General features: G+C 34.5%; 1 protein-coding gene across 2 annotated transcripts in view; it reads right to left on the bottom strand.

The window, feature by feature from the left end:
- LOC128570682 (rho GTPase-activating protein 15-like) overlaps positions 1-19,040 on the bottom strand; it is a 152,329-nt gene that overhangs the window by 109,463 nt on the left and 23,826 nt on the right. For both annotated transcript variants that reach the window (XM_053570063.1, XM_053570064.1), the window contains exons 3-4: positions 17,324-17,411; positions 8,173-8,238 (exon numbers count right to left, since the gene is read on the bottom strand). In XM_053570063.1, coding sequence (XP_053426038.1) covers positions 8,173-8,238; positions 17,324-17,411 — 154 coding nt within the window. The remainder of the gene's footprint in view (positions 1-8,172; positions 8,239-17,323; positions 17,412-19,040) is intronic.

Genomic DNA, 19,040 nt, shown 5'->3' with positions numbered 1-19,040 from the left:
TTCACTGACTTCTCTTCCTTTCCCCACTTCCTAATTGTTGGTAAGCCCTGGCATATTCTTCTAGGCCCTTGTTATCTCTCCCAGCTCACTGCTTCCAGGGGGTGTCAGTCATGTTCCCAGTCCTGTACCATCACCTGTCATTTGCTGACTCCTCGGGGGGTTACTCTGGCCCACAGCTTATTCCACATGCCAGAACTGTTTTTTCTTTCTTTTTTATTGTTGGGGATTCATTGAGGATACAATAAGCCAGATTACACTGATTGATTTTGTTAGGTAAAGTCCCTCTTGCAATCATGTCTTGCCCCCAGAAAGTGTGGCACACACCAAGGCCCCACCCCCCTCCCTCCATCCCTCTCTCAGGCCTTTTCTACGCCGTCACTAGAGGATAGCACAGACTCTTCAGTGGAATCATTGTGTTCACAGACTTGGCCCCTTTTCTTTATGGCTTGTCTTCAAAAATAATCACTAATAATTTCACCTGAAAATTTTTTAACCCTTCGCCCTTTCTCTTGCCATCCAAAATCAAAAGGCACAGCAGCCCCAATTCCAGAATTAGCTTCATCTTCTCTATCTCATGATCATAACTTCAATTGAGTTTTTATTTTCTCCCACCTAAATTATTCTAGCTCTTGCCTTTGTGACCAATAAAAATCTTTTCAGTTCATTCTTCACTTTTTTGACTTTTTTTCCCCCCTAAATTACAAACCTCACATTATTTTCCTGGAAAGCATATTATTGACAGGATAATGTTCAAATCTATCAGTGAGGTACATACAGGCTGCTTTGTATCCTCTCCTCCCCATCCTTCTTGTTTTCATTCCTTTTCCAATTATTCTCCTCATTAGTCCACATTAGCTATAGCCATGGCAGCAACCAAATACAACACGTTTCCACAATTATATACTTTTGGGATGTGAACATGCATTCATTCTTTTCACCCAGAAAACATTTATCTCCCTCTTCAACCCAGCCTGCTTGCCTGCTCATTTTCACAATGCAACTCCAAGAAGGTCTCCACAGGTTCTCCTTATTGTTGGGCAAGTCACTCCTTTCCCTTTCTCCTACTTCAAAACATACTCGTTTGCAACCCTCTGTGTTATTCACATAGTGAATTGTAACCATTTGGGGGGGCTGACTCTTCCCTCCAGCTATGCAGTCAGATAACTGGGTTTGTCTTACATTTATTTTTTCAAAATCTAGCCAAGTGGCCCACAGTAAGTGTTCAACAGATACTATTGAAACAATTGATGAACTGCATGGAGAATTATAATGAAAAATATCTGGGTTAGTCCAATATGTTAACAAAAACAAATAATACATCTCAGAATGAGATTTACAAAGTGGGAAATGCATAGGAAGTTAAAGCACAATGTTTCCATTTACACTGATTGTAGGCAAGAACTGAAGCAAATAAAGATTTGGTGTGGATTCATAAGTATCAAAGATAAATGTAAATTTATTTGAGTAAGATTAAAACCAACAAATACATTTAACCTCAGAGGAGAAAATTGAGACAAGTAGAGAGAGGACTGTGTAAAAATTGTACTGATCAGTAGTTCATATTCACAAAGCTACAGCAGAAAGGCCTAGGAATTATTAGAAGGGAAAATTTTCAGCATTTCAGTGTTAAGCACTGGAATAAGTAGTTCAGAAAAGTTGTAGAATTTATTTGGAAGATGATCAAGATTTTATTCAAGAAGCCTGAAATTAAAGACTCCTTTAATAGAAAACGTATTTCTGATTCTACAGCTATAAAACATAAGAAAAAAGTCTGTTAATAAACTGCATGATGCCAATGGATCATATTGTACATCATTATAAAAATAAACTTTTAAAAAACTGACTAAATATGAATTTAAAAATTGAAGAATGCACATATATTTCTTCTGGGGGTAAACTTAAAATAGAAATGACTGATTTTTAAAATACTGAAATAGAATTATGTAAGAGTGACTGTTTTTTGGACAATATAAAAGCCTCTTTGTTGGAGTGATATGAAGTTATTAAAAATTGATGCTAGGTCTTATCCACTTCTGATGTTTATTATTCTCTTAGTCCATCTTCATCATTTCCCAATAATAACTGATTGAGTATTTTCTCTCTAATATTTTTTGTCTCTGATTCAGATTAAGTTTTCCATTTTTCATGGGATATTTGGGGTCCATTGTCTTTTAATGTGTACTAATAAAATATCAAAGGTCAGATTTTGCTTGGTGGTAGTTTCCACGATGAAGACTGGGCATGTATGTAGGCAACAATCCTCTGGTCCTTCATCCTCCACCCTTATTACTAGATGTGGCTTAAAATAATGGACAAAGCTCAGAGTTTATGCAACAGGTTATTAGCTGCCATCTTTTTATTTTGGATTAATTGCTATTCCAGAATATAGACTCAAATGGTCCTTATCATTCTTACATGTGAAATATAAAATCTGATTAGAGGGATTAAGTTTTATCACATAACTGGTTTTGATTCTGGAAAATTGTTCATGGAGGAGGATAAAACTCACTTATAAATTCTCATTTGGGCCAAATGATTTAGTAAAGAGTGCTGAATGGATACCTGATTTTATTAATGTCTAAAGTATGGCCCCTGTCACCATAGAAGATGATACTTTGATTATAAGATGTGAGTTTTATGTATATGAATATAAATGATGTCAATAATAACTGGAACTGCTTCTTCAATGAAATTTCTCAGTATATTACATGCCCAAATCAAACCAGATTTTCAGAAAAATAAAACTTTGCTAGTGATTTGGGGTACTAGAATGTTGGGTGTTTTTGTTTATTTTTGAAGAGAAAGTATTCTCTCTTTTTCAAGAAATGAGCATTTATTTCTGAATTAAAATCTTGTTATAATAAATATAATAGCTTCTACTCAGTCTATTTTTGTTATAAGCTGATACAGTTTTACATTTACATTACACAAAAAGGCTAATTTATTTCCTCAAGGTGACTATCTTGGGCATATTTCTGATGTCTCAGGTGCCTCCTCAGAGTCTCTCCTGTTGTTCACTGAACCCACCTCAGATGCCCCTCATTGGGTGAGGGTGAGGCCAGGGCCCTTAAGAAGCAGGCAAGTGAAGACTCTGGTTGGTGAAGAAATCGGAAGAAATGTGGAAGATAAATTCTGTCACTCCTTCTGCTCCCTCCCTCCTACAAATTTTTTTTTTTTTGTGTGTGTGTAGAGACAGAGTCTCACTGTACCGCCCTCGGGTAGAGTGCCGTGGCATCTCACGGTTCACAGCAACCTCTAACTCTTGGGCTTACGCGATTCTCTTGCCTCAGCCTCCCGAGTAGCTGGGACTACAGGCACCCGCCACAACGCCAGGCTATTTTTTCTTTTTGTTGCAGTTTGGCCGGGGCCGGGTTTGAACCCGCCACCCTTGGCATATGGGGCTGGCGCTCTACTCACTGAGCCACAGGCGCCGCCCAGCCTACAAATTGTTTTAAGCTTTTCCTACACAGTCCCTTTGCAGCTCCCTTTCCAGCTGAGCAGCGCACCTGTCTGCTGAGGCTCCCTGCACAGTAGCAGCCAGAGTGGACACCGTCCTGGAAACACATCCCAGGAACTGTTTCCTGTCATTTCCAGCCTCATTTCTTTCTGAGTTCATTCTCTGTGTCCTTGATTTGTACAAGTACCTCTCCCATAAAGCTTTGTTTATGTGATTGTTTTCAAAAAAAAAAAAATGTATATATAGGGTTGAGACAGCTAGTTTTGCTCTTGTTGCAGAGACGGATAGTTCTCCACCAAAATGTGTGCTGTGCTCTCTCTTCAGGGGTCTAGAGCTGTCACTGCAAGCAGCAAACCAGCTGGATATTCCATTTCTTCCCTATCTCCTTTTGCATCAAAATGTGACCAATTACTTAGTCCCACCACTGGCATCTGAGCAGAAACAATAGGACACCTCTTAGCTTAAGCCTTTTAAAGGTCATTAGGCTTTTTCCCAGGTTCTCTTTCCCCTTCTCTCATCTGCCTCTGCTCTTACCCACCACACTCCATTGCTTCATGTAGTAATAACTGCAATAATAAATATAATTACGATTTATTGTGTTTTCTAGGTGCTAGGCACATTACTCCAATTTTCTCACAAGTAGCTCGAGGAGATAGGTACTCTTTTAACCCTCATATTGCAAATGAGACAACCAAGATTACAGCTGCAAATATGTGAACCTGGGATTCCTAGCCTAGGTGGTCTGACTTGAAAGCCTCTGTTCCTACCTAATATGATATGCTGCTTCCCAGAGCAGTTCAATTTAGTAGGGAATTTTTAAGGAAGACTAAGTACATATAGTCCATAAATTAAGAAATACACTCTGGGATTAAGTTTATTTTATCTTAGAAAAATGTAAGCTCCAAAACAGATGCATTACACTGACCAAAATGATAAACCACAGAGAGGCAAGCTTTATAATTTAAATAGTTTTCTGAGAGAGCCTAAGGTGAGGTTTATTGAGGGACAGTAAACTATTATCCATTTATAAAGCATTCTATCAATTTCATGGATTTTTGTGGTTATTAAAAATTATATAAGATATAGAATTTATTATGGTTAATGGCCAAATCTTGAGAAAATTATAACTAGAGAACCTGGCTTCATTTATAGTAATATTGATCACTTGATCTCCTTTTTTTTCTTTCCAAAGCTTACATTAATAAAACACTAGAATTTAATTTCTTTTGTTTCTTTCTTTATTTCCATCTCTATCCACTACTCTCTAGATTTTGGACTGTAACCTGTTTTCCTAATTATTAAATGTTTGATGAGGCCATATGATGATGCAATACATATGGCTATACTAATAAGCTGCACCAAAGATAACCATGCTCACTTTGCAAGAGGACTACCATTATAAAAATTAAAATATAAACAGAGATTTTAAATGCCTTCATTAGGCTAAACTTGGTAGCTCTCTTGTTTGCCTCTCCATTTTTCATGAGATTCTTGAGCGGGGGTCTGAATAAGGCTCAGTACTCACTCTACAAAGATAAAATCATTCTATATTCATTTTGCACGGAAGAATACTCAATAATTCATGAATAGTTTTCTGATTGAAACTATTTTCATCTTTTTGCTAAATCACATCATTTTACTTCCATATATAAGTTTGTTTTGTTGTTAAAGTTATACTACAGTGGATGAGTATTGTATGCATTGCATTATTTAATTAATGCTTATGTTCATTATTCACACGGGAAGTAAAGAATATTAAAAAAGCAAACAGATTATTTTAATGAGGCTTTTTATACTACACCTTTTTTGCTTTTGAGGTTATGGCTGAATGAGTGGTTTGAACAAGTTAACCGTTTATTCACAGCCTTCGCAAAGTTTTCTGTCATTAGAAATAAAATTTTAAAAAAGTGAAATTCTTTTCTTTCTTTATTTTTCTTTTTATTAAGACATATACACATACATCATGAAAACATTTATGCATTTCTGGGGTACAATGTGTTCATTTTTTATATAATTTGGAATGTTTACATCAAACTAATTAATATAGCTTTCACCTCATTTACTTAATTATTGTGTTAAGACATTTGTGTTCTATACTTGATAGATTTGACTTATTCCCTTGCGATACACTTCATAGGTGTGTTCCCCCCATTTACCCACCCTCTATCAAACCTCTCCCATCTCCTCCCATCTTTTTCCTCTTCCCTCTTTCATCCAGGGCTATAGTTGTGATTTATCTTTCATAAGGAAGTGTGACTAATTATAAATTGGTTTAATAAAGGTACTGAGTACATTGGATACCTTTTCTTCTATTCTTGAGATACTTCACTAAGAAAGATATGTTCCAGCTCCATACATGTAAACATAAAAGAGGTAAAGTCTCCATCCTTTTTTAAGGCTGCATAGTATTCCATGGTATACATATACCACAATTTATTAATCCATTCATGGGTTAATGGGTACTTGGGCCTCTTCCATGACTTGGCAATTATGAATTGAGCTGCAATGAATAATTTGGTGCAAATATCTTTGTTGCAAAGTGATTTTTGGTCTTTTGGATATATAGAGGAATATATCCTAATAAAGGAATTGTGGGATCAAATGGCAGGTCTACTTTTAGATCCTTGAGTGTTCTCCAAACTTCTTCTGAAAGGAACGTATTAGGTTTCATTCCACCAGCAGTGAAGAAGTATTCCCTTTTCTCCAAATCCACACCAATATCTGTAATTTTGGGATTTTGTTATGTGGGCTACTCTTACTGGACTTAGATGATGTCTCAAAGTTGTTTTGATTTGCTTTTCTCTGATGATTAAAGATGAGTAGCATTTTTTCATGTGTCTGTAGACCATGTGCCTGTCTTCTTCAGAGAAGCTTCTATTTAAGTCTCTTGTCCACAATGAAATGGGATCATTTGTTCTTTTCTTATTAATAAGTTTGAATTCTCTGGGGATTCTGGTTATTAAATCTTTGTCAGAAACGTAACCTGAAAATATCTTTTCCCATTCTGAGGGCTGTCTGTTTGCTTTAGTTACCGTGTTCTTGGCAGTGCAGAAGCTTTTTTAGTTTGATCAGATCCCAGTGGTGTATTTTTTGGTGTTGCTTCAGTTGCCCCAGGGGTTTTCTTCATAAAGTATTCTCCCAGGCCAATTTCTTGAAGTGTTTCCCCTGCACTCACTCCGAGAATCTTTATAGTTTCATGTCTTAAGTTTAAGTCTTTTATCCAGTGAGAGTCAGTTTTTGTTAGAGGTGAAAGGTGTGGGTCCAGTTTCAGTGTTCTACAAGTCGCCAGCCAATTTACCCAGCACCATTTGTTAAATAGGAAATCTTTCCCCCAAATTATATTTTTGATAGGCTTATCAAAGATCAAATGACAATAAGTGTCTGGGTTCATCTTTTGGTTCTCAATTCTTTTTCATACATCTACCTCTCTATTTTTTGTGCCAGTACCATGCTGCTTTGATCACTATAGATTTATAGTATAGTCTGAAGCATAAAAAGTCAAATTCATAGAAGGAGTAGAGAGTGAAATTGTGGTTTCTAGCATCTGGGGATGGAAGGGTGTGAGAAAATTTTGATCAAAGTGTACAAAATTTCAATTAAATAAGAGGAATTAAGTTCTGGAGATCTATCACACAGTGTGCTAACTATACTTAAAAATAGTATATCATATACTTGAAACTTGCTAAGAGAATAGATTTTTAAATGTTCTCATCACAAAAAAATGGTAAGTTAATGGTGGATATGTTAATTACCTTGATTTAATTATTCCTCAATATATACATTTATCAAAGCATCCCATTATACTCCATACATATGCAATTTAAAAAGAAGAAACTTTGCCAGCTGTTTCCTTTGGTAAAAAGTACATATTAATGCAATGTAAAATGAAAAACAATTTTTTAATATACTGACTTTATAACCACATAATTTTAGAGAAAAAATATTCCCTAAAACATGTTTAATGCTTTTGAGTGTATGTCAAAAGTGATACTAAGTTTTCTGAGCAATATTGAACATAGTGGAAACAGTGGATCTCATCCACCTAACAATGAGACTGAGTTCGTCCCATGGATGGTGGCAGTGGATACAAGAAAAAATTCTCAAACTGCAAAGACTTTACAAGATGGATTTATTCTGTAATAGTGGGGTGTAACCCTGAAAAAATATTCTGGAGTCACAGAAAACTGCTTTCAGGTTTGCTTTACAGGTGACATACCTGTGTTCTTGGGACCGGATATTTTCAATTCTCCTTGCATGAATTGCCCTGCTTATTCTCTATGGCCTAGAACTTTTTTAGAAATGACCATGAAGGTCAAAGACATATAAGACAATAAAAATATTTTGTCAGTGAAAAGATACTTTGTGATTTACTAAATGCATTAAACCAAAATTATGATAAACTTAGCCATTTTGCCCTTTTCTTTATCAATAAGAGCTCAGGCCTTATTGCTTTTGTCAATCTGCATAAAATTTTAGAACATGCCTCTCAGATAATGTAACAAGTTCTATATGTGTTTCTTATTAAAAATAGAAAAAAATACACCTTAATTTCCCAAACATGTCCCTGAAAACTGAGTCACTCCTAACATGAGGAGATTTCATATTAGCTACAAAAAGCTCTATATTTCTTAGAGAATTCAATCATCTCTTCTCTCAATCAAGGTTCTTCATAAACCAGTCCCACACAAACTTTCTAGCAAAATTAGACTACTTACTGTTCTACAGTGCTGTTGCTCAACTTTGTTTTGAAGATATCGCTCACTGACACTGTTCCCAGGCATCTAGCAAAAGATAAACAAAGTAGTCTATACTGGGGAATATTCACTCCAGACATCAGAGAAGCTCTACTAAAATGTTTTCAAGAGCAGTAACTAGCACACAGTGCAATGAGGGGAAGGCGAGAGATTGGTACATATCTGTAAAGTAAACATAAATTAAGGACATAATTTTCCCTGTTTACTAATACTTATTTTTACATAAAGCTTTTTTCTCCTATCACTGCATCAAAATCCTAGTCATCCTAAAATGTCATTCTCTCTATGAATATAATTAAAAACCTTTCCAGATGGAAGCAATCACTCCCATCTCAGTTACCATAAAACTAACGCATGCCTCTGTTCATGCCATTTTACAACAACTACAATGTTCATTTTTTCACTAGAATTATTCAGTTTATGAGCATACTTTCTATTTGTTTCTAGACTGTCAAGGATAGGGCTTCATTCTGATTCATTTTTGTATCTTTCAGAACATCTGGCATAGTAACTTAAACATAGAAGATGTCAGTAATATTTGATATAATATTTGAACAAATGGAAAGATACATAGACTAACCATTATTAGGACTACCTATAGCTAAATCTATGGTTTTATGAAATATTGTCTGAAATTTTGTATCACTTTTGTCATGGCTTATCATAAAAAAATACCTACATATATATACACATATACATATACATAGGTACATAACATATACATACATATGTATATAACATATATACACACACATATACATACATATATAATTATACACATATATATAAAATTCTGTCTCCTTTACCATATTATAAGCATTTTGAGAACAGGAATCCTTTGTCATTCATCTGGAATCTTTATTGCCTCTAGGGGGAAAAAGCATTATATCACACCTGGTAGGAGTTAATTGTTGTTAGAATAAATAAATGAATGGATGCTATAAATTACAGAGCTTCTTCTCCATGAGGCATTTCATCAATAGATTTTGTTAAACCAGGAACACAACTTTTCCATATACCATGCACATTACAGTTGCCTCCCTTGCGTATCAAGCAGAAGTTCTAAAATCATGAAGTATATAAAATACTGAGAAGGTAAGTTGAATCAGAAGTGTTGGGGCCAATTGAAATGCTTCACTGATACTAAAATAGGTAAGTGTATCTGAAAGATACAAGGTGTATTATACAAGGACTGAGAAGATAAATTAAACTGACAACTCCTGTTCCTCTAGTGTTTCTCTACTACCAGATGAAACAAATAATAATCTAGGTGTTTTTCAGGCAAAAGTTTTTGCTCCTATGCTAAATGAGATGAAGCTTTTATGATCTGAAATTAACCAGTTTCCTCTCTTGCTTTGATCCATCTTGTAGGTCTGGCTCTTTTAAGACTCATAACACTGGCTTGTACAGCTGTTCAATACATGTTTATTAAAAGAATAGTCATGATAGATTATTCTAAGAAGAAGTTATCTGGAGAATACTGACATACCTTATCACAGAATTGTCCCAGGTAGCAAATCACAATCTACAGCACTCTTCTCAATCCTTTTCACTTATCCTGTCTTCCAATGACACAAAATAAGTGGAAACTCCATAGTTGACCAAGTCCCTACACTGACCACCTCAAGTTGACCTAATTTTCATAGACTAGGCATGCAACATATATACGTATCAGTTCGGTAGGTCTAGTCCCTTATATTGACCACCTTAATATGTTGACCAGTTTGTTATAGTCCCTTGGTGGTCATCTTACAGAGTTTCTACTGGATTCTTTTCTCTTTTTTAGTGGACAGACTCTGCTGGTTCTTCGTCTTATGCCATTGTTCATGTTTTTAATTTGCCCTGTATTCCTTGCCCACAAATGTTTATGTATTGAAATTATAACCATCCTCTAAGTCCCAGTTCAAATCTTTCACATATGAGCGCTCACTAAAAAAAAAAAGAAAGAAAGAAAGAAAAACTCTACTATGTTTCATATTTCATCTCACCCTATTTTTTGGCAGAGATTTTATAAGGCAAAGACTATATCTTGACTATATCTCTATGCCTTATATGTAGCCCTAACGAGCAAGCTGTTCATTGTAGGATTTCAATACATATTCTTATGAAGTCTTTTCCCACCAAGGCTTATATAAATAGCACAAACTTGATTAACCAAATGTATACTTACATTAAAGTGAGGTAGATTGTAATGAGAAGCTATGTTTCTGGATCAACTCTCCCACTGGAAACAATAAAAAAAAAATGCTGGATAAAATATTTTTTAAAATTGTCTTAAAAGAATTCAAAGTATATAAAGATAGTTGGAACTGCTAGGGGAAATATTTGTGGGGGATGGGAATCTGAATGCAGTGAGAGAAACCAAACATCAAAGCAACGTAAGTGCATTTTCCTATAGTCATTTGTTTATATTACACATTTTATCTTTGATCAATCAACCTAACAGAATAAGGGAACAAGGTTCTGCCTGAGATTTCATTAAAAAAAAAATGGACACCAAACATTAAGCTTTTCTCTTTCTCCAATCCCAAGTGAATACAAAGAATATAAAGAAGACTTTCTTGGTAGAAGTACAGTGTTTAGGAAGAAAGAAAAAAAAAGAAGGATAGAAGTGAAAAACAACATGGTCCCTGAGAAGTTGTAGCACAGCTCTAGCCTTCTTATTATGTACGTATAACCTGCAAATTTTATTCTATTAACTTAGATTGAAGTAATCAGTTACTGGTAATGTCCTAGGCTTCTTAAGAAAAAATGCAAAATACTCTGTAGAAGGATACTTTCTCAGGGAAATTCCTATGATAATAGTTGAATAAAACTGATCAGCACACAGTCAAAGATAACCAGACATACAAGAAACAAAGCCTCATTAGTAAGAACCAGCAAAAATCAACTGAAACAGACTTCAGATGTTAGTATCACAAGACATCAATTATAAAACAACTATGTCTCCAAGTTTTAACAAAATAAAGTCTTCAAAATGCTTGCAGGAAACAATTAACAATCACATACTAAGTTCAAACAAAGAAACAAATGTCTAAAAGTAAACATTGCAAGAATTAAAATCAAATCCATATTGCATATCACAAAAAGAGACTGATATAAAGACCTGGAAGATAAATAAAGATAAATTACTTGCAATGCAGCTCAAAAAGAGAAAAATTTCCCAGAAGAGGACTATGGATTGGATTGATGTGACACCCAAGCAATCCATTTGTTCCAGCTCCCCACTCTGCCATTTATCACCCCTCTTTGTGTGTCTCCATGGCCATCCTCCCCGACCTCACTATAATTTTATTTACCCTTCCCCTGCCTTTGATTTTTTTTGACACATGTATTAAATTCACCAGAAACCTGAAAAAAAAAAAAAAAAAGAAAAAAGATATGACAAGGAAGGGTATAAAAAATTTGAAGAAACAGTTAATGTAGGTTTAATTTGAAGCTTAGAAGGAAATAAGAGAATGTAAAAGGGGATACATTTGAAAAAACAATGCTTGAAAATTTTCTAAAATATATTAATGACATCAATAAACAATTTCAGAAAGCATAACAATCTAGGCAGAAAAAAGTAAAAAGATATTGATGTCTCTAGGCATCATCCTAAAACTGTGGAAAAATAAAGATAATGAGAAAAATATTATGAACAATGAGAGAATAGCAGTTATGTTAACAGATGACTTCTTGATTGCAATAATGGATGACAGATAACAGTAGAATGATATTTTTTGATGAGCTGAAAGAAGTGACTGCCAACTCAAAATTCTATACCCAGAGAAAATATATATTTCCCAAATGAGGGAAAAATAGAGATTTTTTTCAAATAAGCAGACACTAAGATACATTTCTAACATAAGACTCTAAATATAAGAATTTCTTAGAATACACTTCAAGCAGAAGGAAAAATAATTCTAAAATGCAAGATTAAGATTCAGGAAGAAATAAATAACAAAGAATGCTGTAAACATTGAGCAAATATAAACCTACCTTTACTGTATAAAAGAGAATAATGTCTAGTGGTGTTAAATTAAAATGCTAGGCAGCAATACCTTAGGAATGAGATAAATGAATTAAAAATATTCTGAAGTAATATCTTGGAAGAAAGTAAAGGATTTGACTCACTTTAGTCTTTGATATGAACCAGTGTTGTAATCCTAGGCTAACTACTAACAGAAGAGAAAAAAGTATGTCCCTCCTAAACTAGCAGAGAAAAACATGGAATGATGGAGTATTAAAGGGCAGAAAAAGCAAGACATACATGGCAAAAGAAGAAATAAATACTATAATTATATCTATATAAATTAAAAAACAGACTATATTAATATTTTAAGGGATATAGATATAGGTGGAGAAATATTAAAAAAAACAATAAAATAAGGAATAAAATGCAAATAATCTTCCTAACTCCAGAGAAAAAGAAGAGGTGGTGACGATGGCAAAGGGACAATGATAGAAATGGGGCTTCTAGAAGGTTGAGAGGGTTTATATCTTGTTGTGGTTGGTGCTGATGTAGGTAACTGAGTATTAACTGTTTATATTTACACAGGAATTTTATACATTTTACTAAAAATTATTTCTACATTATTTTATAATATTTGTTTAAAAAATTTAGTAAGTTATGGATCAGAATATGTATATGTGTATATATACAAAAGAAAATCTATGAGAATGTGAAAACTATCCTTTCCTTCACAATCCAGGAAAACTATATCTAGGGACACTGGCAGTCCTCCTCACTGGAGGGCTAGTCAAACTCTGAATAAAGTTTGTCCTAATTTGAGATAAAGTGGGCAAAATAAAACTATGTATATAGATGTATAATTTCATGTCCTGAAAGAGATGTGTTTATTCTGAGATTTTTATCCTTCCTAGATTTTGGATTGAGTATTTTATAATGTCCTTTCTGTTATAAAATGGTGATGATAGTAGGTGGCAGGTTACTATGTAGTGTCCTTACTATAAAAACAAAACCAGAAGAGGTCGGTCTGCTAGCTCTTTTAATAGACCACTGAGGAATAAGAGCCTATAATTCTCTAATCTACACATACCAGTGAAGTGATTCTGTGGTTATTTCAGGGGAAAGCTGCTTTGGATAAAAATGTGACTTGGGTATTGTAGAGTGAATGTTTGTGTTCCCCTAAAATTCATATGTTGAAATTCTAAACCCCAATTTGATAACATTGAAAAGTAAGCCCATTAGGAGATACTTAGGTCATAAAAATAAAGACCTCAAGAATCAAACTAGTGACCTAATATTAACAGACGTAAAAGTTTTCTCTCTCACTTTCTACTGTAGAGTGAGGATACAGTGAGAAGATGGCTAAATGGAAACCAGGAAGCAGTCCCTCATCAGACACCTGATTTGCTAGGTGCCTGTACTATGAGAAATAAATGTCTGCTATTTAAAACAACCAGTTGGTTGCTGGTATTCTGTTGTAGAAGCTCTAAGAGAATAAGACAGATATGAACTAAAAGAACTTCATTCAGAAAGAAGGGAGCCAAACATGGAATGTGGGATCATTTTGTAATATGCTATATTAAATGTGAAAACAGTAAGGGTAAGAGTCAAGGGAAGAAAATAAGGGCTCTGGGAAACTTCATATAGACATGCAGGAAGTTATATCTAGGGCCCCAGATGGATAGATGGCTTCATTTTCCGTATTAGTGCTCGCACATGACATTTTATGCTGCTTACGCATATACATTTTCATTTCTGGAGGCTGTGCGTTATGTAGTCTCCATAATTAAATATGTCTCTTGTATAAATATCTGAATCAGCTCAAATGCAAAATTAATATAGGGTAATAATATGTTCTAATTATACTATATCATGTATCATAGAATATATTTACTTACGTATTTTTTTTTTTTTTTGAGACAGAGTTTCACTTTGTCACCCTCAGTACAGTGCTGTGGCGTCATAGCTCAAAGCAACCTCAAACTCTTGGGCTCAAGAGATTCTCGTGCCTCAGCCTCTCAAGTAGCTAAGACTACAGATGCCTGCCACAACACCTAGCTATTTTTAAAGATGAGCTCTTGCTGGTTCAGGCTGGTTTGGAACTCCTGAGCTCAGGCTTCCAGAGTGCTGGGATTACAGGTGTGAGCCACCAGCCCAGCCAACATATTTATTTATTTATTCATTTATTATTATTATTATTTTATTATTGGGGATTCATTGAGGGTATAAGAAACCAGGTTACACTGATTGCATTTGTTAGGCAAAGTCCCTCTTACAATCCTGTCTTGCCCCTAAAAGGTGTGGAATGCACCAAGGCCCCACCCCCTCCCTTCCTTCTCTCCTCTCTCTCCTCTTCCTTTCCCCACCCCTACCTCCTTCTTTCTCACTCTGCTCTCCCCTTCCCCCACCCCTACCGTGTCCTTAATTGTCATTAATTGTCCTCATATCAAAATTGAGTACATAGGATTCATGCTTCTCCATTCTGTGATGCTTTACTAAGAATAATGTGTTCCACTTCCATCCAGGTTAATACAAAGACTATAAAGTCTCCATTTTATTTTAAATGGCTGAATAGTATTCCTTGGTATACATATACCACAGCTTGTTAATCCATTCCTGGGTTGGTGGGCATTTAGGCTGTTTCCACATTATGATTAATAGAGCATAATTATTTTATAGTCATTATGTATTTTTATTTTTATTAATTAATTTCATCTCTTATTTTTTCTGTTGTCAAATGTCACCATTCTCATCTTACAGGTGAGGAGTCTTAAGTTCAAAGAAGTGAGCAACTTTGTCAGCTACTAGAATTATATCCCTGAGGTCCAACTTCAAAACTCTGCTCTGCTTTGTTTCACCACAGCATTAACATTCAAAGATCATTTGTATAAAGATTAAAATGCCATTTACTCTTTTAAATCACCTTCCTAACTCACTCAGGCAACTTCTATCAATCCCTTGGAGGAAAGGACAGACTTTCCCAGAAGCACAATTAACAACACCAGGACATGCATAAAGGGTTGCAAGAGAAATTCAGAAACTTGGGCATAAATCCCATCCAAAATAAAGCCACAGCATCTTTAATCAAGGCCTGGCAGTCATCATTATCATTTCTCTGAGACTAGAACTGGTAATGTGGGCTATCCCACTAGGCCTTTAATACTTGGTTAGAAACGAATCCAAGAAGTTGACTAGCAAGACAATTCCAGCAGTACAAACATGAATCGAATCTGTAATTCTCTTCCTCGTTACCACAAAACAGTTAGTTCCTGCCCTGAATTCACTTTGAAGACAATGAATGCTTTGGAGAAACTGTACAAAGCATTGAAAACAGGGCCAAAAGTAATAAATACGGACTGCCAAAAAAACGTTAATCAATTTCCTCTATAAGTCAAGTCTATTGTCAATTTACAATAATTCTGAAGGTTGAACTAGAGGGATGCAATTAGTAAGCTAACTTGCAGGGTTTGCCTCCAATCTAAAAGGGAGTTTTCTTTCACCTGTATAAAATTAAACAGCTGGTAATTATATCTCCTGTTAGGAAGAGATTAAAATAATAAAATAAAAATAAACCAATGCTTTACTATGGAATCTAATCTCTCCCATTATCCCACACATTCACATAAACTCTCCTCCCAGTGGAATTCTTTTCACTCAGCAGGATGAAGATCATCTTCTCAGCAGCCTAACTCAGCAAGGCCAGCCACTTTCCTTCCTTCCTGACTTCCCCTTTAGAACTTATTCAAAGGGAAGACAAAGGACCTGCAAGTGGATGGGAGTTGTTTTGTGCCTGGCCCTTAGGGGTACTTTATTTTTCTTAAAAAGATTATGTCAACCTTCTTGTAGCCAAAAATAAAAACAAAACAAAATACTAAAACAATTTTCTCAGGCAGTTTGAATTAAAAATACAAAGAACCGAGATATATTTTTAATTTATTCATAATTAGTTTACAGATTGGCCCACACTGAGACTCCAAAATCAGCACACCACCTGGGGATAAGGGCTATTGCAATTATCAGAAGCAAGCCAAAAGCTACCTTTTGTTCTTGCTAAAATCTTCTTAAAAAAAAAATCTTCTAGCAAATGATTTTCTATTTCCTATTTAAAGAGGATTACATAGCAAACACAACAGTGGCTGGAGAGCAAAGAATTTACCATCGTTTTATTACCTGCCAAATATAAATTAGTTTATTGTGGTTTACTCCTGCCAGGCGACCCCTCTCCTTGTCCATCAGGCCAGTGGGCTATGAAGTCCTTCCTAAACAGGAGGCTGTCAGTTATGTTCCCTGTCCACTGTCTTCTACATCTTACAGTGTCTCTTGGCTCGGGTAGCAAGGTTGTGAGCTTGAATTGGCCCCAACAAATTGCCTCCACTTGCTAGCTATCACTGTGAAATCTCTGCAGGCATGTATGAGGCCCTCCTCCAGGTATAATGAAGAAACCCTACTAATTTCACTTTGTAATAACTACAGGATACAGAAATTATATTTGCTCCATTAGATGGAATCACAGAAATGTGGAGAAAGGTTAGCTTTATATAGTGAATGTCACAGTTAGACTAAGGAAAAAAATCACTTTGTTAACGTAGAGTGTTTCCTCATTGGTAACACCCTACATTAAGGTGCCATTTATGAATAGTTTATTATTATTTATTAATGTCTGAAGTACTTTATAGCATGCTAGATAACAACTTAAATTCATGTGTTAAAGATGCACATACATGGTTTAATACAATTTATGTCTTATTCTTTAAAACAGCTTCCCTTGGTATCATCCGTTAAGCATTTATTACTAATGCATTTTATAACATTCTTTATAATACATTATTTGAGCAAGTAGCTACATTTAGTGATCATTTCATAAATAAGAATAACATATTTATAAATGGCACCTTAATTTGAAGTGTTACCTTCACATTACTATATAGCTGCTCACCATTCATCTCATTTTGTGATTATTCTCCAAATGCACCACTTAATAAAATAGACACTAAGTTCTATTTCCCTTCATCTGATTAAAAGTTTATTGAGTCATTTTCTCCATCTGATTTCAGATGTTGGTAGCTTGGAAGTTTTAGTGTGATTTCTGACAAAACCAAACTTTTAGTACAACGATATTTCTGAAAAGATGATTAACAGTAGAAATAGAGAATTATTTACCGTATTGGACAGAGCCTGTTGTTTGGATTCTTTGTAAAATTCAATTTTTCTACTAGAAAGAACAATCCAGGAAGTAGACCAGTTTTTCCTTAGGAAAAAACAAAGAGGAAAAAAGCATTATCAGTTGAAGAAATCATTTATAGATACAGTATGAGCAACATTTGGAATGAGTAAATACCATCGTTATTTTTAAGTAGTCTTCCTGGAAGTATTCTCTTTATTAAAATCTATAGGTGCCATGAAATTTAGGTGACAATAAAGACATTCTGTAATTACTGAAAAGCATGGTCTTTATAGTAAAAATTTTTCAATTTATAAATCTTCCTGAAATCTTTTCCAACTACTAAAATTCCTATTTTTATGTAACCATGTGCCTTGCTCTCATAAAAAGTCTATATTTCTACATCAAGCCAAAAATAGCAAAGTAAAATAGAAATCAGAATCCCTTCTTTCATTTTGTCTTCTCTTCATTGGTTTAGTATATTTCAGAGGATGAAAAACTAACCAGCTCATATGTCATTGCTTAATTTAAAATATTTTCATAATGTTGAATCTCACTGGAAATCAAAGAAATGCAAACAAACACAGAGGCATACTTTTTCCCTCTTTGCCCATCAATTTGTCCAGGATTAAAAGGAATGATAACATCTAGGGTTAATGAGAGTATAGGAAATGGGTTCTCTCATACCCGATAGGTGGGAGTATAAACTGGTATGTCCCTTCTGGAGTGCCACTGACAATATATTTTTAAAACAATCTTTAAAAATATGCATATCTTTTGCCTTTACGTGTTCATTACTATTAATTTAAATTTATTCTAAAGAAAAATATCTCACTCATTGTTAAGGCTGTATGTTTAGAAACAAATGTACATCATTATTTGTTAATTCTGTACCAAAAATATCAAAAAATAAGAGATTTGTTAAGTAAATTGCATATGGTAGATTCATATAATGAAATAATGAACCCTACACTTCAGAAGAATACTGACATGGGAAGATTTTAATGCAAACCATAATGCAATCTATAGTCCAAAACTCCATGCTGTGCTGTCTTCGTCACCCATCTGAAACCTTTCTGATTATTATTATCATTTTTAAGGAAGCAGGAAACAGTTTTTTGAGGATGAGAAAGGTAGGCTTACAGAGTAAGAAAGTTTATAAAGTGGGATACATTCACCATGGACATGAACAGGCCTCCATTACTAGGGAAAGTAGGCAAAGAGGCCCCTTCTGATCATTAATTCCATTCATTAAAAGACAAGATATTGCTTTTTCAAATGTGCCTCCATGACTTCCTTGTATATTACTTATAATAAATTTTAAAATATTTTTAAAATTTCATTCTCTCTTATCCCATTAAAAAAATAAGTTCCCAAATGGTAAAAACAATTTCATCTTTATAGAGGTATCCGCAGTTCCTAGCATACTGCCTTGGACAGAATAGAAACACAATATATATTTATTGAATTGGTGAGTGCACTTTGGCATGGAAAAAAGTCTGACTATGATAATACTTAAATCAGGTAGTAAAATCATGGCTTTTTCTTTTCCTTTATATTTTTTGGTGTTTACCAACTTTTCTACATTAAGCATACATTATTTGTACAGTTAGACTATGTGTGTGTTTGTGTTGTGAAAAGTATTCTTTTTAGATGACAAAGCATTAAGGAGATTAATATACGTAAGTTTCTATCCATTATATCATATTGCTGCAG

Source organism: Nycticebus coucang, chromosome 18 (assembly GCF_027406575.1).
Source record: "Nycticebus coucang isolate mNycCou1 chromosome 18, mNycCou1.pri, whole genome shotgun sequence".
Lineage (NCBI taxonomy): Eukaryota > Metazoa > Chordata > Mammalia > Primates > Lorisidae > Nycticebus > Nycticebus coucang.
This window is presented reverse-complemented; position numbering and strand designations above follow the sequence as displayed.